Below are 20033 nucleotides of genomic sequence, written 5' to 3' on the forward strand. Positions count from 1 at the left end.
GGCCAGGCCTCCCAGGGTGGCTCAGCCTGACAGCCCGGGCTACAGCACAAGCCAGCTGTTCCCCTCCCTGCCCTCAGGTGGGGACTCCATCCCCTCCCGGCCGAACTTGACATAACCCAGGCCTTTTTTCTTTTTTTTTTTTTTTTGAGACCGAGCCTTGCTCTGTCGCACAGGCTGGAGTGCAGTGGCGAGATCTCAGCTCACTGCAACCTCCACCTACCGGGTTCAAGCAATTCTCCTGCCTCAGCCTCCTGAATAGCTGAGGTTACAGGCGTGCACCCCCACGCCCAGCTAATTTTTGTATTTTTTAGTAGAGACGGAGTTTCACCATGTTGGCCAGGCTGGTCTCAGACTCCTGACCTCACGTGATCCACTCGCCTCGGCCTCCCAAAGTGCTGGGATTACAGGCATGAGCCACCGTACCCGGCCTAACCCAGGCCTTTTTAAGGCCACAGGAGAACAGTGATTATTACAGCAGGGAGTGTGAAGAGCAAGACCCCAAAGGGAACACAGCGTTGGATCTCAAGGCAAACCCTGTCCGTCGCCAGGCCTGAACGCCAAGCTTTCTTGGAAGTCTGGGTGTGAGTGTCTCGGCCACTTCATGTTTTTGTGCAATGAGGAGGAACCCCTTTTATAAGCTGAAAGGAGTCCAGGTGCAGTGGCTCACGCCTGTAATCCCAGCACTTTGGGGGGCTGAGGCAGACGGATCACTTGAGCTCAAGAGTTCCAGACCAGCCTGGCCAACAAGGTGAAACCCCGTCTCTACTAAAAGTACAAAAATTAGCCGGGTGCGGTGGTGGATGCCTGTAATCCCAGCTATTCGAGAGGCTGAGGCATGAGAATTGCTTGAACCCAGGAAGCAGAGTTTGCAGTGAGCCGAGGTCACGCCACTGCACTCCAGCCTGGGGGACAGAGTGAGATTTTGTCTCATGTAAAAACATAATAAAATGAAAAATAAAATGACTGGAAAGGAGTTTGGATCCTTGAAGATGAGGACGCATGGGCCTGGGCAGCCGGCGCTTGGGCACGCTCCACTTGGAGAAGCTTCTCTGGGCTCCCTTTGATCTCCGCAGGCATCTCTGTGGGTCCTAAGTGCTGACCTGGGTGCCTCGTCCCCAGGGGTGGCAGAGCCTGGGATGGGTGGGGCCGTACCTTCTGGTGCTTGGCTCCCCGGATGTGGGCCGTGTAGGCGTCTGCCCCAGTGCAGGACACGGCGCACAGGTCACAATGTAGCTGCGCCTGCACCCCGCGCGGGCTCCCGTTGGGCTGCACGCCTGTCTTCTGGGCCGCCTCCTTCTTTCTGTGCTTCTGCCCTCCCAGATGTTCCCGGTAGGTCTGCAGTAAGGGGTGAGAGGCAGCCTGAGTGGGGGTGTGCACACTGGCCACGCCCCCTCCCCTGCAGGCCCCCGGCTTAGCACGCAGGAACTCGGTGGTAACAGACGCCCACTGTCCCCAGCCCTCCATCCCCTGGTGCCACGGAGGTTCAAGTGTCCCTTTATTCTTCTTATTTTTATTTTTTATTTTTTGAGACAGTCTCGCTCTGTTGCCCAGGCTGGAGTGCAGTGGCGCAATCTCAGCTCACTGCAACCTCCGCCTCCTGGGTTCAAGTGATTCTCCGTCCTCAGCCTCCCAAGTAGGTGGGACTACAGGCGCGTGCCACCATGCCCGACTAATTTTTGTATTTTTAGTAGAGATGGGGTTTCACTATGTTGGCCAAGCTGGTCTTGAACTCCTGACCTCAAGTATCCACCTGCTTTGGCCCCCCAAAGTGCTGGGATGACAGGAGCACACCACCGCGCCCAGCCTATCTTCTTACTATAGACTTCTCGAATTTTCTTTTTTTTTTTTTTTGAGACAAGGTTATGCCCTGTCACCCAGGCTGGAGTGCAGTGGCGCTATCTCAGCTCACTGCAACCTGTACCTCCTGGGTTCAAGCGATTCTCCTGCCTCAGCCTCCCAAGTAGCTGGGACTACAGGTGCCCGCCACCACGCCTGGCTAATTCAAGCATCCCTTTATGAAGCCCACGTAACAAACCCACAGGCTCAGACTGCTAGACATAAGGCTTCTCCCTTCTTCTGAAACTCAAGGAGTTTCTTAGGAAAGCATGCTCCACGCATCACGTGTTCCTTTCAGGGGCTGCTGTATACAGAAAATTCTGACTTTTCAGAATTCAACCTCGGAAACCAAGCAAGGGCACCTGCTGCCCGAAGGACAGTCATGTACACTTCCGTCTTAGGAAACTGCTAATAGACACAGGGGCTCCACCCGGGGGAAGCTACCGTGAGTCACAGGCCTACGCATCCGGTACTCCTGGGCCCAAAATATCTGATTGCATCTGGGGAAGCGACAGCCAAGCCCTCAGGCAGAATCCTGGGTGTGCTCCTTAAAATCCTGAAACGAAGCCCACCACAGAGAAGACGCGGCAGGTGGGCCACGAAACCCACACGCCCTGACAATGCCAAGAATGAACGTTCTGCAGACTGAAAAGTGCCCCTGAAAATACTGGGGCACACTGGACACTGCCCGCTCCCCTGAAGGCCACCGGCTTAGCGCTCAGGAACTCAGTGACATCGTCTGGTTTTAGGGAAGAAACATAGGATGTGGGAGAGGCACACATTTTACTGTATGTATGCTCTCTAGAACTTAGGAATCTTTCTTTTTTAGATGGAGTCTCACTGTCACCCAGGTTGGAGTGCAGTGGGGCAATCTCAGTTCACTGCAACCTCCGCCTCCCAGGTTCACGCCATTCTCCTGCCTCAGCCTCCCAAGTAGCTGGGACTACAGGTGCCCGCCACCATGCCCGGCTAATTTTTGTATTTTAGTCGAGACGGGTTTTCACCATGTTGGCCAGGCTGGTGTCGAACTCCTGATCTCAGGCAATCCTCCTGCCTCAGCCTTGCAAAGTGCTGGGATTACAGGCATGAGCCGCCACGTCCGGCCAATAGGCTGTCTGCGTGCACTTTTGGCGTATTCTGGAATAAGTAGCCACATGGGCTTCAACACATCTTGGTTTGATTTCTGCCTGGGTCACTAAAACTGACTCTGAGTTCCCCAAAGTACTGACCCTTCTGAACGTCTGGGATTTTGTCTGCCACACAGAGATGGTAGCCACAAGGCAGACATAAGGATTAAATAACCCACATGCGTCTGGTGCAGGGACTCAGCTTGTCATCCTGGCACGATGGGAGGCTGAGGCAGGAGGATGCCTTGAGCTTAGGAGTTCGAGACCAGACTGGGCAACATAGTGAGACCCCATCTCTACTGAAAATAAAAAAAGTTAGCTGGGCATGGTGGTTCGTACCTGTCTCAGCTACTTGGAAGGCTGAGAGGAGGACCTGAACCCAGGAGGTGGAGGCTGTAGTGAGCTGTGATTGCACCACTGCACTCTAGCCTCAGCAACAGAGCGAGACCCCTTGTCTCCAAACAAAACAAAACAAAACCCCAAACTTGTATCCGAGCACTCTGCAAAGAAGGCCAGGGTCTCTCCTAGCATGAGATGCAGTGGAGAGCTGCCGGGGCAAAGAGCCTGAGACAGGGAAAGGGTGATCTGTGGCGGGAGGGGTCCCGAGCAGGGTCGGGCCCCCCATCCCCAGCTGGGTCAGGGGTCCTGATAGGGTGTCCTGAGCGGTCTCACACCTCTCCAGAGACTCCGCGTCTCTCGCAGTCCAGAGCTTGCTTTCAGAGCATTCAAAACAAAAGATCAGGGTGTGTGTTTTGCAAAGATAGAGCTCTAGGGTCTGATTATCTTTCCAGGAAACGAGCCCACGATCTCTGCGGGGTGATCTGCGAGCTTTAAAACCTCAAGCGGCTGTGTTTGGTAAAGAGTCTTTCACGTGTGTCCCAGACAAGCACTGCCACACACAAGCACACGTGCACCCACACACAGGCGCGGGCACACACATACACACGCAGGCACACATGCGCACACATACACGCACACTCACGTTTGCACACACATATGCACACATATACACATGCATAAGCACACACGCACTTGCACACATACGCACCCTTGCACTCACACACGCACACACACACAAGCGCTGGCACACACAGGCACATGCATACACCATGCAAGTTTAACACCGGACCTTTTTTCAACAGGCAGCGACCCTGACCCCCCGGCGCTCACATCCGGGTTCAGACCTTAGGAACAGAGAGGTCCCGCCCACGGCGGGAGGGCGACTGACCTGGGGGCCCGCGCAGCTGATCTTGCAGATGTCGCAGTAGTGAAGCTGGAGCTGCCTGGGCCCGGCCTTGGGTCTCGGCAGTTTGCTGGGAAGCGGTGGCTTCGAGTCGGCCCTGGGGCTGCTTCCTGAGCCTGCGGGCGTGGGCGGCGGGGGCAGCTGCTGCGGGGGTCCCGGGGGAGGCAGGGGCTGCGCTGGAGGATAGAAAGGGCTGGCGGCGGAGTACACCGATGCGTCATAGCTCGGGTAGCTTGGTGCTAAGGAGCAGAGAAAACAGTGAGTCGCGGGGAGATGCTGATTCCACTCGAGTTGAAGCGGGGGCCGACCGAGTGACCGCCTGGGCAAGGAACGCTGGTCTTACCCGTGTAGGCGGTGCAGGTGGGATCGTAGGAGGGCGGGGGGTAGGAGGTCACGATGGACGCCGAGGACTCAGGCTGGACGCCTGTCGCCGTGGGGTAGGTGTATCCCGAGGACAGGGCGCTGGCTGGCTGTCCGGCCTCCACTCTGGGCGCCTGTTGTGGGGGCTGAGCGCAGCTGTGACCGCCATGCGGGCTGGGCTGCCTGCAGGCCTCTTGGGTCCCTAGGGGACAGGCACAGGCCCTCTGCAGAGCCAGCTCCCACCCCACTGCCCCTCACCTGCGGATGGACCCCGGGCTCAACTGGCTGGAAACGCTAGATGCTTAAGCCGGGACCAGAGGTCAGAGCCTAGGGCCAGGTCCCGGCAGCGACTCGCAGGTGACCTTGTGCCCACCTGTCCTTTCCAGAGCCCAGCTTCTCCCTCCTGCCGTGGGGGAGGAGGGCTCCTCCGCGTCTCCGGCTCCTTCACCCACAGAGCTCACCTCCTGCCACCCGGGGAAAGCTTCCTTGGAAAAAATGTTAGCTGCATTTTAGGTTCTCACTTTCCCTCATTCATAGGCCCACACCTGGCAGAGATCCCAGGGCCCATCTGAACAGCCAGCCCTGAGGCTCACCTGCAAATCTAGGATGATGATGATGATGATGATGATGATGATGATGATGATGATGATTGAGACAGAGCCTCGCTGTCGCCCAGGCTGGAGTGCAGTGGCGCGATCTCGGCTCACTGCAACCTCCGCTTCCCAGGTTCAAGTGATTCTCCTGCCTCAGCCTCCTGAATAGCTGGGATTACAAGCATGTGCCACCATGCCCGGCTAATTTTTCTATTTTTAGTAGAGATGGGGGTTTCACTGTGTTGGCCAGAATGGTCTCGATCACTTGACCTTGTGATCCGCCCACCTCAGCCTCCCAAAGTGCTGGGATTACAGGTGTGAGCCACTAGCCTTTATTTTGTTTTTTTTTTTTAGAGACAGGGTCTCGCTGTGCTGTCCAGGCTGGAGTGCAGTGGTACGATCACAGCTCACTGCAGCTCAGTTCCTGGGCTCAGGTGAACCTCCTATCTCAGCCTCCCGTGTAGCTGGGACTATAGGTGCACACCACCATGCCTAGCTAACATTTTTGCATTTTTTGTAGAGAGAGGGTCTTACTATGTTGCCCACGCTGGTCTCGAACTCCTAGGCTCAAGCAATTCTAACACCTTGATTGGGCCTCCTAAAGTGTTGGGATTACAGGCATGAACTACCTTGTGCCACCTCTAGGATGGTTAAGATGTAACTTTCACCAGTGCAGTGGCTCACACCTGTAATCCCACCACTTTGGGAGGCTGAGGCAGGCAGATCACCTGAGGTGAGGAGTTCGATACCAACCTAACATGGTGAAACCCTGTTTCTACTGAAAATACAAAAAATTAGCCAGGCATGGTGACACGCACCTCTAGTCCCAGCTACTTGGGAGGCTGAGGCAGGAGGATCATTTGAACCCAGGAGGCAGAGGGTGCAGTGAGCTGAGATCACGCCACTGTACTCCAGCCTGGGCAACAGAGCGAGACTCCATCTCAAAAAAAAAAAAAAGAAAGAAAGAAAAGATGTAACTTTCAGGCCGGGCATGGTGGCTCATGCCTGTAATCCCAGCACTTTGGGAGGCCAAGGCGGGCGGATCACGAGGTCAGGAGATCGAGACCATCCTGGCTAATACTGTGAAATCCCGTCTCTACTAAAAATACAAAAAATTAGCCGGGCATGGTTGCGGGCACCTGTAGTCCCAGCTACTTGGGAGACTGAGGCAGGAGAATGGCATGAACCCGATAGGCAGAGATTGCAGTGAGCCGAGATTGCGCCACTGCACTCCAGCCTGGGCAACAGAGCAAGACTCTGTCTCAAAAAAAAAAAAAAAAAAAAAAGATGTAACTTTCCCAAGGTTTTCCTGTGCTGCAGGGAATGTCTCCTCGTCCGCAGCCCCGACCCTGCAGATGGCTCACCTGGCTGGCAGGAGTCTGTGGCTGTCATGCACCCAGGCTGGAGGGCAGGAGGCTGGAAGTACGGCCTGTCCTCGTAGCTCCTGGCAGCCACCGACTGTCCGTAGCTGTAACTGTCCTAAGTGGGAGTTTCCGCAGGAGAGCAGCTCAGGCGGCAGGTGCAACGCGCCCTGGCCACACTGCACTCTGCATTTAGTCCTTCCCGCAGCGCTGGCTCCTAAGCATCTGCCCAAGACCAGGCCCTGGCCCGGGGGCAGTGGGCACAGGATGTGGCTGACACAGCAGCTCTCATGGAGCTGACACTAATTTCCAAGAGTCCGACTGCGATTTACAGGAGGACTGCGATTTACAGGAGGACTGCGATTTACAGGAGGACGCTGGGTGTGGCAGGAGAGGGTGGGTTTGCAGGGAGAAGCCCCCGAGGCCTTAGCAAGGAAATGGAGAAGGGAGGAAGAGGGTGGGGTCAGGTGGGTGCTGAGCTCGGGTGACAGGTGGCCTCTGATGCCGTTGACCGACACGACCTGGGGACGAGGTGCAGGCGGCAGGGCTGGGGAGTTGGAGCATGGTCATGGGGGACATCTTTGCGACACCAAGTGGGAACACAGTGGCTGGGTCTGCAGCCTGAGTGCCTCGGTTGGGAAGGTGGGATTGTCACCACCCAGCTGTGCCCCACATGCCACAGACACCCTCTTAGAGAGGCAGGAACCCGGAGCGTGGGGAAGGGGGGGTGAGTCCTGGTCTCTCTGGGGCCAGGAGACTGAGGCCATCTGTCCTGGCGAGGGAGGGGTCCTCCAACCCAGGTGACCCTCGTCCTCTTTCATAGTCACTGCTGAGGCTGGGACAAAGCTCTGTGCTGTCACTGTCCCCACTGCCCCGTTGTGGAGGCCTGTCCCCGAGAGCGTGGATTCTTTTGGAAGCGGCTCTGCCCTGATTTCTCCCCACTGCAGGTACGTAATGCCAGCAGAAGGGTCCCGAAGGAAGGATCACGGTTAAGAGGCCTGGGAGAAGGAGTAGCTGCGGGGAGCCCACCGCTCTCACCCACGCAAGGCGATCCACATTTCCCGGCAATGCTGGTCAAAGAAAGGACTGGATACCTGGTAGGTAGCCATGGTGGTGGTCGTGGGGATGGGCTCCTGGGGTCGGCTGCCGTAGGTGAACTCCGGGCTGGAGTGGTGCTGGTATCCACCGTACCCTGCTGGGGCAGCTGGGGGAAAGGCCGGGTTCGCGGCGGGGTCCATCCCAGGAGTGGGTTGTGCAGTATAGCTGGCCCCCGTGGTGAGAAGGGGAAGAGTTGGAGTCTGGGCGCTAGAACCACAAACACACACACAAGCCCCACGGGGTTAGAGCGAGTTCTAACCCCACCGGACCTGAGCTGCCCTGCTTGGTGGAGACCCTCCTAGGAGCCCAGGCACAGCTGGAAGCACTTTCCACAAATTAACACCATCTTACAAGAACGCTGTAATGCTGGGACTATCACTGCACCCAATTTACAGATGAAGAAACCGAGGCACTGTCAGTGGCAGAGGTGGGACTCGAACCCATCTGAGTTCCGTTTTGTGGATGATCTACTTACGTGGCAGGGCTTTTTCTGGATTCTTCAAAGAAAACTGAATTTTTTTTTTTTTTTTTTTTTTGAGATGGAGTCTGGCTCTGTTGCCCAGGCTGGAGTGCAGTGGCCGGATCTCAGCTCACTGCAAGCTCTGCCTCCCAGGTTCACGCCATTCTCCTGCCTCAGCCTCCCGAGTAGCTGGGACTATAGGCACCCGCCACCTCACCCGGCTAGTTTTTTTGCATTTTTTAGTAGAGATGGGGTTTCACCGTGTTAGCCAGGATGGTCTCGATCTCCTGACCTCGTGATCCGCCCGTCTCGGCCTCCCAAAGTGCTGGGATTACAGGCTTGAGCCACTGCGCCTGGCCTGAACTTTTTTTTTTTGGAGACAGAGTCTTGCTCTGTCACCCAGGCTGGAATGCAGTGGCGCGATCTTGGTTCACTGCAAGCTCCGCCTTCCGGGTTCAAGCGATTCTCCTGCCTCAGCCTCCTGAGTAGCTGGGACTACAGGTACCCACCACCACACCCAGCTAATTTTTTTTTTATATATATTTTTAGTAGAGATGGGGTTTTACCATGTTAACCAGGATGGTCTCAATCTCCTGACCTTGTGATCTGCCCGCCTCAGCCTTCCAAAATGCTGAGATTACAGGAGTGAGCCACTGCGCCCAGCCAGAAAATTGAACTTTAACAGTATAGTGTCTGGCCGGGTGTGGTGGCTCACGCCTGTAATCCCAGTATCTTGGGAGGCTGAGGTGGGAGGATCGCTTGAGCTCAGGAGTTTGAGACCAGCCTGGACAACATAGCGAGACGTTGTCTCTTCTAAAATAAAAATAAAATTAAAAAAAATTAGCGAGTGTGATGCTACACGCCTGTAGTGCCAGCTAGTCAGGAGGCTGAGGTGGGAGGATGGCTTGAGCCCAGGAAGTAGAGGCTGCAGTGAGCTATGATCTCACCACTGCACTCCAGCCTGAGCAACAGAGTAAGACTCTGTCTCAAAACAAACCAAACGAAAAACAGTACAGCTGTGATCAGTAGCTCTCTTAACCTCCTTGGGGTTGAGACTTCTTTTTTATGACAAAATATTTCAAACATAGAACCACCGAACAAACGCACATCACTGAGACGGATAAGTGTTAATGTTTGGCTGTATTTGTGTCAGAGCTTATTGCTTAAATAAATAGAATTGAAGCCCACCTGGATCCTATTCCTCTCTCTTCCTCCCTAGGGTTGGTGGCTGTCTTTTGTCCGCTCATGATTCTTAGACTTTTACTATGTATGTATGAAGGTTTTGTTTGTTTGTTTGTTTTAGAGATGGCAGGGCTCGCTTTGTTGCCCAGGCTGGATGGAGCGCAATGGTGTGATCATGGTTCACTGCAGCCTCTAACTCCTGGGCTCCATGTGAATCTTTTTTTCTTTTTTTTTTGAGACGGAGTCTCGCTCTGTCGCCCAGGCTGGAGTGCAGTGGCTGGATCTCGGCTCACTGCAAATTCCGCCTCCTGGGTTTATGCCATTCTCCTGCCTCAGCCTCCCGAGTAGCTGGGACTACAGGTGCCCGCCACCTCGCCCGGCTAGTTTTTTTGTATTTTTTAGTAGAGAGGGGGTTTCACCGTGTTAGCCAGGATGGTCTCGATCTCCTGACCTCGTGATCCGCCCGTCTCGGCCTCCCAAAGTGCTGGGATTACAGGCATGAGTCACCACGCCCGGCCCCGTGTGAATCTTTATACAACACGGTGTTGTGCTTTTCAGTAACGTGTGCAAAATTATGTTCTTATTGTGCATCTCACACTGCAACTTGCTTCTCCAATGGCCGGCAAAAAAAGGACAGAATGCCCAGACATGCACAAAAATACCGTCACCCCTGAATGTCCGTGGGAGATGAGTTCCAGGACTCCCCAGTGGGTGCCAAAATCTTCGGATGCTCAAGACCCTGATATAGAAAGGTGTAGCAGCCGGGCGTGGTGGCTCACACCTGTAATCCCAGCACTTTGGGAGGCCAAGGCCGGTGGATCACCTGAGGTCAGGAGTTTGAGACCAGCCTGACCAACATGGTGAAACCCCATCTCTACTAAAATAGATAAACACAAGATACAAAAAGGTGTAGAATTTGCACATAGCTTCCTGTATACATTAAATCATCTCTAGATTACTTGCCACCTAACGCAGTGCCTGCACATTACTTCATTTGTGTGGATTCAACATGGTACTTGGCATGTGGCAAATTCAAGTTTTGCTTTTTGAAACTTTGTGGAGTTTTTCCAAGTATTTTATTTTATTTTATATTTCTAGAGACAGGTTCTCACCCCAGACGCCCAGCTAGAGGGCAGCAGCATGATCATAGCTCACTGCAGCCTCAAATTGCTGGGCTCAAGCAATCCTCCCATCTGAGCCTCCTGAGTAGTTGAGACTATAGGGACATGTGACTATGTCCAGCAGATTTTTAAAAAATTTTTAGTAGAGACGAAGTCTTGCTCTTTTGCCTAGGTTGGTCTCAAACTCCTGGGCTCAGGTGATCCTCCCACCTCAGCCTCTCCAGTAGCTGCAACTACAGGTGTGCACCCATACCTGACCATTTTTCCATATATATATATGAGACAGAGTCTCCCTCTGTCACCCAGGCTGGAGTGCAATGGCATGATCTCGGCTCACTGCAACCTCCGCCTCCCGGGTTCAAGCGATTTTCCTTCCTCAAGTAGCTGGGATTACAGGTCCCTGCCACCATGCCCAGCCTAATTTTTGTATTTTTAGTAGAGACAGGGTTTCACCATGTTGGCCAGGCTGTTCTTGAATGCCTGACCTTAGTGATCCACCCGCCTCAGCCTCCCACAGTGCTGATTACAGGCGTGAGCCACCACGCCTGGCCCGTTTTTCCAAATATTTTTGTTCGGCAGTTGGTTGAATCCACAGATGCGGAACCCATGGTCAGGGAGGGCTGGCTAATTAAATCCAGTCATCTTTGATGTTCTGCTGACTTGAAAAACCACAGCACCACACAGTTTTTGTGTATGTTGTTAGAAAGGTGTGTTTGTCATGGTGAGCGGGACAGAACATACTGTATTTAGCTTTAGCCAGCTTGGTTGATAATGTTAAAATATGTAGACATATGGTAGGCAGGCTTCCATCTGTACTTCTGCCCTGGGCCTCCCAAATGTAAAGACTGATTAGTTACATACGCAGAACACGCATCTAAAAAAAAAACAGTTTACTTGTTTGAAACTGTCACGATTCATTCACCTTTTTCCTATTTTCCTTACTACATAAGCGGAATGTGCTTCCAAAAGAAGAATAATTGTTTACTTGTTTGAAAAATATCACAATTCATTCACCTGTTTTCCTTAATTATGTAAGCAGAATATGCTTCTAAAAAAGACTTGTTTACTTGTCTGAAAATATCACGATTCATTCACCTGTTTTCCTTAATTACATAAGCAGACTAGGCTTCTATAGAAAAGACTGTTTACTTTGAAAATATCATGATTCATTCATCTATTATCCTATTGGTGGACATTGATACTATGTATTATTTATCTCCTGCCGAGTGATAGACTAACCCCACAGAACAACGTAGCTTTAAACACTGTGTCTGTGGATCAGGAATTTGGGACCGGCTCCTCGGGGTTCTGGCTTGGGGTCTTTTATGAGGTTGCCAATAAGAAAGAGGTCAGCGGCGGGCAGCAGGATCTGCCTCCAAGATGCCTTCCTCCCAGGGTTGGCAAGTTGGTGCCGACTGTTGGTGGCAGTCCTTGTTCCTCCCATGCGGGCCTTTCCTCGGGTGGATTGAGTGTCCTCACAACATGGCGGCCGGCTTCCCCCAGAGCAAGGGATATGAGGGAGAGCAGGGGAGAGGGAGGCACACACACCAGGTGGAAGTTGTCCTTGTTATGATGCAGCTTCAGGAATCATTTCATAGAGACGAGTGACTCACACCTGTAATCACAACTACTCGGGAGGTGGAGGCGGGAGGATCACTTAAGCCTAGGGGTTCTAGACCAGCCTGGCCAACACGGTGAAAGCCTATCTCTACTAAAAACACAAAAATTAGCCCAGCGTGGTGGCGCATGCCTGTAATCCCAGCTACTCGGGAGGCTGAGGCAGGAGAATCACTTGAACCCGGGAGGTGGAGGTTGCAGGGAGCTGAGATTGCACTACTGCACTCCAGCCTGGGCGACAGAGCGAGACTCCTTCTTAAAAAATATATATATATATTTTTCGAAAATAAAAAAAAAAATGTGTAAAAAGGAATCATCTAGCATAACTTCTGCCACATTCCATTAATTAGAAGCGAATCACTGAATCCGACCCGCGCACATGGTGAGAGGCTCCGGCCGCACCTCTGGAGGAAGGCATAGGGAGCAATTTGCAGATGTATTTCTAGACCGCCTCGCATTGTTTCCAACCTTTCCCCATTAAAGCATGCTCCAAGGTTTACTCTCGAGTGGCTTCTTGTCCTGCCTGAGCCCTACACCACCCACAAGCCACTAAGAGTCAACGGCAAAGAGGCCGGGAGAGCTGATTTAGAATCATCAACATCTACTCCTGGAGCTGGGACCACCCTCTCCTGAGACACCCAGGAGAGGGGTGGAGTCCAAACCAAGCTGGCCAGGAGAAAGGATGGGATGGAGACTGGAAGGACACCCACAGGCCCTCTCTTTGGTTTTGTACGATATACAAGGCTCAACAAGAGGGTATGATCGGCCCAAGCTACAGTGCAGGGGCAGGGAAATCCACGTACGATCGCGGCTCTAGAGCCCTTTGGACTGAGACCTGATGCCTCTTTTGTATAAAAAGCTTTCATGGCCGGGCACAGTGGCTCACCCCTGTAATCCCAGTACTCTGGGAGGCCGAGGCAGGCGGATCACCTGAGGTCAGGAGTTCGAGACCCGACTAGCCAACATGGTGAAACCCCATCTCTACTAAAAGTGCAAAAATTAGCCGGGCATGGTGGCAGGCACCTGTAATCCCAGCTACTTGGGAGGCTGAGACAGGAGGATCACTTGAACCGGGGAGGTGGAGGTTGCAGTGACCTGAGACTGTGCCATTGCACTCCAACCTGGGCAATAAGAGTGAAACTCTGTCTGAAAAAAAAGCTTTCATGGCCAGGTGTGTTGTCTCACGCCTGTAATCCCAGTATTTTTGGAGGCCAAGATGGGAGGATCGCTTGAGCCCAGGAGTTTGAGACCAGCCTGGGCAACACAGCAAGACCCCATCTCTACAAAACAGAAAAATTAGGCATGGTGGTGCATGCCTGCAGTCCCAGCTCTTCAGGAGGCTGAGGCAGGAGGATTTCTTGAGCCCAGTAGGTTGAGATCACACCACTGCACTCCAGCCTGGGCCACAAAGCAAGACCCCATCTCTTAAAATCACAAAGCGTTAGGCCGGGCACGGTGGCTCACGCCTATAATCCCAGCACTTTGGGAGGCCAAGGCAGGCGGATCACGAGGTCAGGAAATCAAGACCATCCTGGCTAACACAGTGAAACCTTGTCTCTACTCAAAATACAAAAAAATTAGCCAGGTGTGGTGGCGGGCGCCTGTAGTCCCAGCTACCCGGGAGACTGAGGCAGGAGAATGGCGTGAACCCGGGAGGCGGAGCTTGCAGTGAGCCGAGATCGCACCACTGCACTCCAGCCTGGGTGACAGAGCGAGACTCCATCTCAAAAAAAACCCAAAAAAAAACAAAAAAACAAAAAAACCCACAAAGCATTCAGTACTAGGTAGCAAATCGTGAGTCGCTTTCTGGGGAGGAAGCTCCATTCTTCTCTGGCTTCCCTGGGTCCTGAGACCTTGCCCCTCAAACCTGGAGGCCCAGGCGTGCCAAGCAGCACCAGCAGAGGGCTGTGGGCACAAGTGAACCTCAGGTGGAAGGCTGAGCGGAGTCCTTCAGCCCAGGACCGCAAGGAAGGAGTGGGAACCTGTGGAGCTTTCTCTGCCTGCTCCCGCTGTGCCTCCGCACACAGCTTTGTCTCCACCTGGTGGACGCCCCACCTAAGAGGACAGTGGAGGCGGCTGGTTGGCGAACTGGCTCCATGGCAGAGATCAGACAGCCCATGCAGCAGAAGGTAGAGTTTTCCAACTCAGGCACTGCAGACATTTGGGACAACATTCTTCTCTGGGGTGGGTCCTGCAGGGTGCTGAGCAGCGTCCCCAGCCTCCACCCACTTCATGCCAGGAGCTCCCCCAAGTCGTGACAATGACAAATGTTCCCAGTTAAGAACCGATGGTCTAGGACAAGCTCGATGCCAGGGCGTAGCCTTGTGCAGGTGGACAGAGCCGAAGGCTGCTTCCTGCCTGGTCCAGCCCCTACTCTGGAAGGATTCCCAGGACGTTGTGGGCTGGCCTCTGACTTGGAGTCAGGCTTGAGTCAGCACCATGAAGACAGTGAATGAAAAAGAACACGCTCTTCTTGTAGACCACCCTGAACAGCAACGCTCAGGCCTGCTACAGTTTGGAATCCACTGAGCCAGGGTGCAGGGAGGATGGAAGCGTGACCAGCGTGCAGATGGCTGGACATCCGCTGGCTGAGGACGGGTCTCAGCATCCCTGCTGGCCTGCAGGGCAACTCCCACTGGTTTCAGTGTTACACCCTGTGAACGTCACAGCTGTGAGCAGACTGAGGACTACAAGGTCAGGGTGACGTCAGTCGAGATACCCTTGACCTCGCCGGAGGTCACTGCCCTGTCCCGCCACTCTGTTGTCTGATGGCGGGAATGGAGCACCTCTCCTGCATAGATAGCAGAGATGCAGGGGGGAGAGGCAGGGAGACCCAGGCACCCTCTGGGAGAAGGAAGGGCATGCCAACTGCTCTGAAGACGCCGGAGGCTCCCCCAGAGGCTGGAAAAGGCCCGGGGAGCCCTGGGAAGGGTACCTGGGATTTCAAAGAGGAGGGGCTCAATGGAGTGCGCTGAGAGAGGCGTGGGAGAAATGGGGAGGGCGGGTGGGGCGACTGTCCTGGGTGCTGAGGGACAGAGGCTATGGGGAGTGAGGGGTGGCAGGAGGCAGCTCAGCGCTCTCCACTGCCAGGCAGAACCTGGGTTTTATCCTCAGCCACGAGGAGTCACCTGGACATCTCATGACAAACTTTGGCCTGACTTACGTCCCCCCACTCCCAATTCTTATGTTGAAGCCCTAACCCCCATTTGACTGTATCTGGAGATTAGGTCTTCAGGGAGGGAATGAAGGTTATATGACGTCATCAGGTGGGACTGATCTGAATAGAACTGGGGTCCTTATAAGAAAAGGAAGAGGCCAGGCACAGTGGCTCACGCCTCTAATCCCAGCACTTTGGGAGGCTGAGGCAGGAGGATCACTTGAGCCCAGGAGTTCAACACCAGCCTGGGCAACATACTGAGATCCCATCTCTACAGAAAAAACAACAAAAACAAAAAGGCTGGGCATGGTGGCTCATACCTGTAATCCCAGCACTTTGGGAGGCCGAGACAGGCGGATCACATGGTCAGGAGATCGAGACCATCCTGGCTAACACGGTGAAACCCTGTCTCTACTAAAAATACAAAAAATTAGCTGGGCGTGGTGGCGGGCACCTGTAGTCCCAGCTACTTGGGAGGCTGAGGCAGGAGAATGGTGTGAACCCGGGAGGCGGAGCTTGCAGTGAGCCAAGATCACGCTACTGCACTCCAGCCTGGGCAACAGAGCAAGACTCCATTTCAAAAAAAAAAAAATGTGCTCGTGGATACTTGGGAGGCTGAGGTGGGAGGCTCGATTAAGCCCAGGAGATTGAGGCTGCAGTGAGCTGTGACCTCACCACTGCACTCCAACCTGGATGACAGGGCAGTCTCTTTAAAAAAACAAACAAAAAATAAAGAAGGGAAAGAGACACCAGGGGTGCACATGGACAGAGAAAAAGCCACAGGAGGACACTGTGAGGAGGTGGCCATCTGCAAGCCAAGGAGAGAGGCCTCACCAGAAACTACCCCCTGCTGGCACCTTGACCTCACACTTCTGGCCTCCAGAACAGGGAGAAAATAAATTTTGTTTACGTCCCAGTCTGTGGTATTGTTAGGGCAGCCCCAGCCAACCAAGACAGATGGTGATGGTTAGAGAGGGGAGCAGTTAGAGGGAAGGCTGGTTAAGGACACGAGATACACAGGGGCCAGAACTAGAGAGGGTGATGGACAGGGGGACAGAACACATGCGCCATCATGTCACCTGCAGGAAAGCACAGTCAAAGCCAGCTCTCAGCAGTGTAGGGCTTTACAAACACCTAAAACAGGGCCTGGGAACAGCCAAGGGTAATACGTGTCTGGTGACTGTGACCAACACAGTGACCATGACTCAGGAAGGGAACACTTGGCCTGCCTCAAGTCATTGCTTGTGACCCCAGAAGCCACCAACACATGCACATGCATGCACACGCATGCGCACACATGTGCATGCACACACTGCTGGTTATATTCCACTAAGCACGCTTACACGAGGAAGTGGAGCATGGGGTTTGTCTCCAATGGGGCAGCCCGCATCTTCATGGGTCTCACACCCACTCTCAGGGGAGACCATGGCCTGGCAGAGCCCAGAATTTAAGGGAGGAAGGGAGGCACAGAAGAGTTTTTAAGATGGAGTCAGCCATGTGTGGCCAAATCTGGCCTGCCTGTTTTTGTACAGTGGCAAGCTAAGAATGGTTTTTATACTTTTAAGTGACTGGAAAAAGTTAAAGGGGTAATAATATTTCATGGCATGTGAAAAATTACATGAAATTCACATTTCAGTGTCCAAAAAAAATAAAGTTTTATTGGCACACAGCCAAGCCCATCAGATGACGCATTGTCCGTGGCTCATCTTGCAATACAATGGCAGGGTTCACTAATGTGACAGACATGGTGTGGCTCACAAAGCCAAAGATATTCACTATGTGGCCCTTTACAGAAAAGGTCCGCTGACCTCTCGCTCAAAGCAATGATCATGTATGTCACTTGTGATTCTACAGGCAGGGCTCAGCTGGGCAGCTCTCCTGGCCAGGCACGGCTCAGCTGGGTGGCTCTTCTAGCCAGGCATGGCTCAGCTCGGTGACTCTCCTGGCTGAGGCACGGCTCAGCTGGGTGGCTCTCCTGGCTGAGGCGGGGTTCAACTGGGTGGCAATCCTGGTGGAGGTGGGGCTCAGTTGGGTGGCTCTCCTGGCCAGCTGGGCGGCAATCCTGGTGGAGGTGGGCCTCAGCTGGGCGGCTCTCCTGACCATGGCTGGGCTTCTCTGCCCCTGGAAGGCAGCTACCTGTTGGATGGGGCACTGTGGTTCTTCTTCTTGTATCTCCTCCTCTGGCAGGCCTGCCTTGGGTCCTTCACCACGCAGGGTCCCACAAGATGGAGCAGATGCAGGCAAGGTCTCTTAAGCTTGGGCTCAGGGCAGTCACAGCGTCACTTGCACTGCACCCTGTCCAAGGCAGGGCACAAGGAAGTCCAGATGCGAGGGCCGGGGGGGCGGTCTCCACTTCTGGACTGGAAGAGTAGCAAGGACATGGTGGGAATGGCATGGATATAAGGGGGATGAAGGATGAGGGCATTTTGGCAACAATCTGCCACATCGTGGTTTCAGGAGCAGAGCCAGCAAAAACACAGCTCCTGGGAAGAACACCCCACAGCATCACTCATACAGACACCAAAACCCAGGTAGCCCAGGGCAGCGGTTCTCAGAGAGGGTAGATTTTGCCCCCAGGAGACACTGGGTGATGTCTGAGGACATTCGTGGTTGTCACCATTTGGGGGAGCTCCTGGCATGGAGTAGGTGGAGGCCAGGGATGCTGCTAAGCACCCTGCAGTGCCAAGAATGACTCCACTGCAGAGAATAATCCAGCCCCAAATGTCAAAAGTGCAGCTGTTGGCCAGGTGCAGTGGCTCGCACCTGTAATCCCAGCACTTTGGGAGGATCACTTGAGCCCAGGAGTTGGAGACCAGCCTGGGCAATACAGTGAGACCCCGTCTCTTAAAAACTGCTGCTGTTGAGGAGCTCAGATCTGGGAGGGACAGGCTAGGGTCCCTGGGGCTGGGGACTAGGGATTAGAACCTGGCTCTGCAGATGGTCGGCAGCCAACACTGCTGCTTCTGCCAGGTCTCAGGTGTGACAGGGCGAGGCCCACAGCCCTCCCCAGGTTCCCAGGGTGGGTGGTCACGCTGATCCCCTCTTGCCTTCTCACAATTTAGAGTCAGATGAAAGCTGTGGCCTCCCGCCCTGCCTTGATCCCCTGAAAATGACAGAGACAGATGTGCCTGTAGTTACCTTAAGTTTCCCAGACCCCGGCTTGAGAATCCCTGCTGTCACGGGTGGATCAAAAGGCATTTGTTAAGGTTAAATGGAAAATTTTAGGTTATATATATTTTGCCATCAAAAGAAAAAAAAAAAGACACTCCAGCACACGCTGCATGGATGAACCTTGAGGACATCACACTGCGTGAGAGAAGCCGGACACAGTATGTGATTCCATTTCTATAGAATGTCCAGGAGAGGCCAATTCACAGAGGCAGGAAGGGGATTTGTGGGTGCCAGACCCTGAAGGAGGGGGTGAAAGTGATGGTTAATGGAGATGGAATTTCCTTTTGGGCTAAAGACAATGTTCTGGAATTTGAGGTAATGGTCACACAGTTCTGTTAATATACTAAAAACCAGGCTGGGTGTGGTGGCTCACGTCTGTTAATACCAGCACTTTGGGAGGCTGAGGCAGGAGGATAGCTTGAGCCCAGAAGCACAGTTCAAGACCAGCCTGGGCAACACAGTGAGACCCTGCCTCTACAAAGTCTCTACAAACTACAAAAATTGGCCCGGCACAGTGGTGTGCACCTGTAGTCCCAGTTACTTGGGAGGTGGAGGTGGGAGGATTGTTTCAGCCCTGGAGTTTCAGGCTGCAGTGAGCTTTGATTGCACCACTGCACTCCAGCCTGGGCAACAGAGTGAGATCCTGTCTCAAAAAAAAAAAAAAAAAACACTGTGCCCTGAGGCACAGTAGCCCACACCTGTGATCCCAGCACTTTGGGAGGCCGAGGTGGGCAGATCACTTGAGGTCAGGGTTCAAGACCAGCCTGGCCAACATGGTGACACCCCATCTCTACTAAAAATACAAAAAAATTAGCCAGGTGTGGTAGGTAGCAGGCTTGTGTAATCCCCGGCTACTCTGGAGGCTGAGGTAGGAGAATTGCTTGAACCTAGGAGGTGGAAGTTGCAGTGAGCTGAGACTGCACCACTGCACTCCAGGCTGGGTGACAGAGTGAGACTCTGTCTAAAAAAAAAAAAAAAGTCTCGTTCTTTCTAGCCTTTTCTAGCAACTACCACATAACAGGCGCTTCAAAGCCATCTGCAGAGTCTGATTCAGAGACACCAGTGGTAGCTGAGACCAGCGATCACGTGAACACACCAACTCCGGACCAAAACCTAAAGTTGATTATTCCAAAAATGGTCAGAGCTCAGATTCCTATATCCCAGAGAGAAACCACTCAGGGGCTGACATAGATGGCACTAGACAGTCAGGGCAGGGGTCCTGATGTAGAGCCAGTACCCGTAAACTCTGCAATAAACTCACAGGACAGGAAGCAGCCCTTTTAAATTCTTGCAGAGCAAAAGAGCTGGGCAGAAAACAAGAGCTCTGCTAAACTACATCATGAAGAGGGTTTTTGTTTTTGTTTCTGTTTTCAGGGTCTCGCTCTGTCCCCCTGGCTGGAGTGCAGTGATGCAACCACAGCTCACTGCAGCCTCCAACTCCTGGGCTCAAGTGATCCACCTCAGCCTCCCAAGTAGCTGGGACGACAGGTGTGCACCGCCACATCCAGATTTTTCAATTTTTTGTAAAGTCAGGGCCTTGCTTTGTTGCCCAGGTTGGTCTTGAACTCCTGGCCTCAAGCAGTGTTCCTGCCTCAGCCTCCCAAAGTGCTGGGATTACAGGTGTGAGCCACTGCGCCTGGCGAATTTTTTAAATTTTTAGTAGAGATGGGGTCTCACTGTGTTGCCCAGACTGGTCTCGAACTCCTG

General features: G+C 53.4%; 2 protein-coding genes and 1 long non-coding RNA gene across 34 annotated transcripts in view; 1 reads left to right on the forward strand and 2 right to left on the reverse strand.

Annotated features, from left to right (window-relative positions):
- ZFR2 (zinc finger RNA binding protein 2) overlaps positions 1 to 20033 on the reverse strand; it is a 60630-nt gene that overhangs the window by 23728 nt on the left and 16869 nt on the right. For 26 of the 32 annotated variants that reach the window (XR_013409572.1, XM_077979316.1, XM_077979315.1 and 23 more), the window contains 5 exons: positions 7615 to 7825; positions 6524 to 6638; positions 4550 to 4768; positions 4192 to 4445; positions 1153 to 1335 (listed from right to left, as the gene is read on the reverse strand). Coding sequence is in view for 31 of the 32 variants with exons in the window: in XM_077979316.1 (XP_077835442.1) it covers positions 1153 to 1335; positions 4192 to 4445; positions 4550 to 4768; positions 6524 to 6638; positions 7615 to 7825 (982 nt within the window). In the remaining variant the exon portion in view is untranslated. The other 6 variants (XM_077979328.1, XM_077979325.1, XM_077979320.1 and 3 more) reach the window with 2 other exon arrangements.
- ATCAY (ATCAY kinesin light chain interacting caytaxin) overlaps positions 1 to 20033 on the forward strand; it is a 112039-nt gene that overhangs the window by 23173 nt on the left and 68833 nt on the right. The gene's annotated exons all lie outside the window — the stretch shown is intronic.
- On the reverse strand, positions 16786 to 19113 carry LOC144337005 (uncharacterized). The gene is made up of 2 exons (XR_013409595.1): positions 18775 to 19113; positions 16786 to 17972 (listed from the first exon to the last, which is right to left on the reverse strand). It is a non-coding gene; the product is annotated as an uncharacterized LOC144337005 (long non-coding RNA).

Source organism: Macaca mulatta, chromosome 19, assembly GCF_049350105.2.
Source record: "Macaca mulatta isolate MMU2019108-1 chromosome 19, T2T-MMU8v2.0, whole genome shotgun sequence".
NCBI lineage: Eukaryota > Metazoa > Chordata > Mammalia > Primates > Cercopithecidae > Macaca > Macaca mulatta.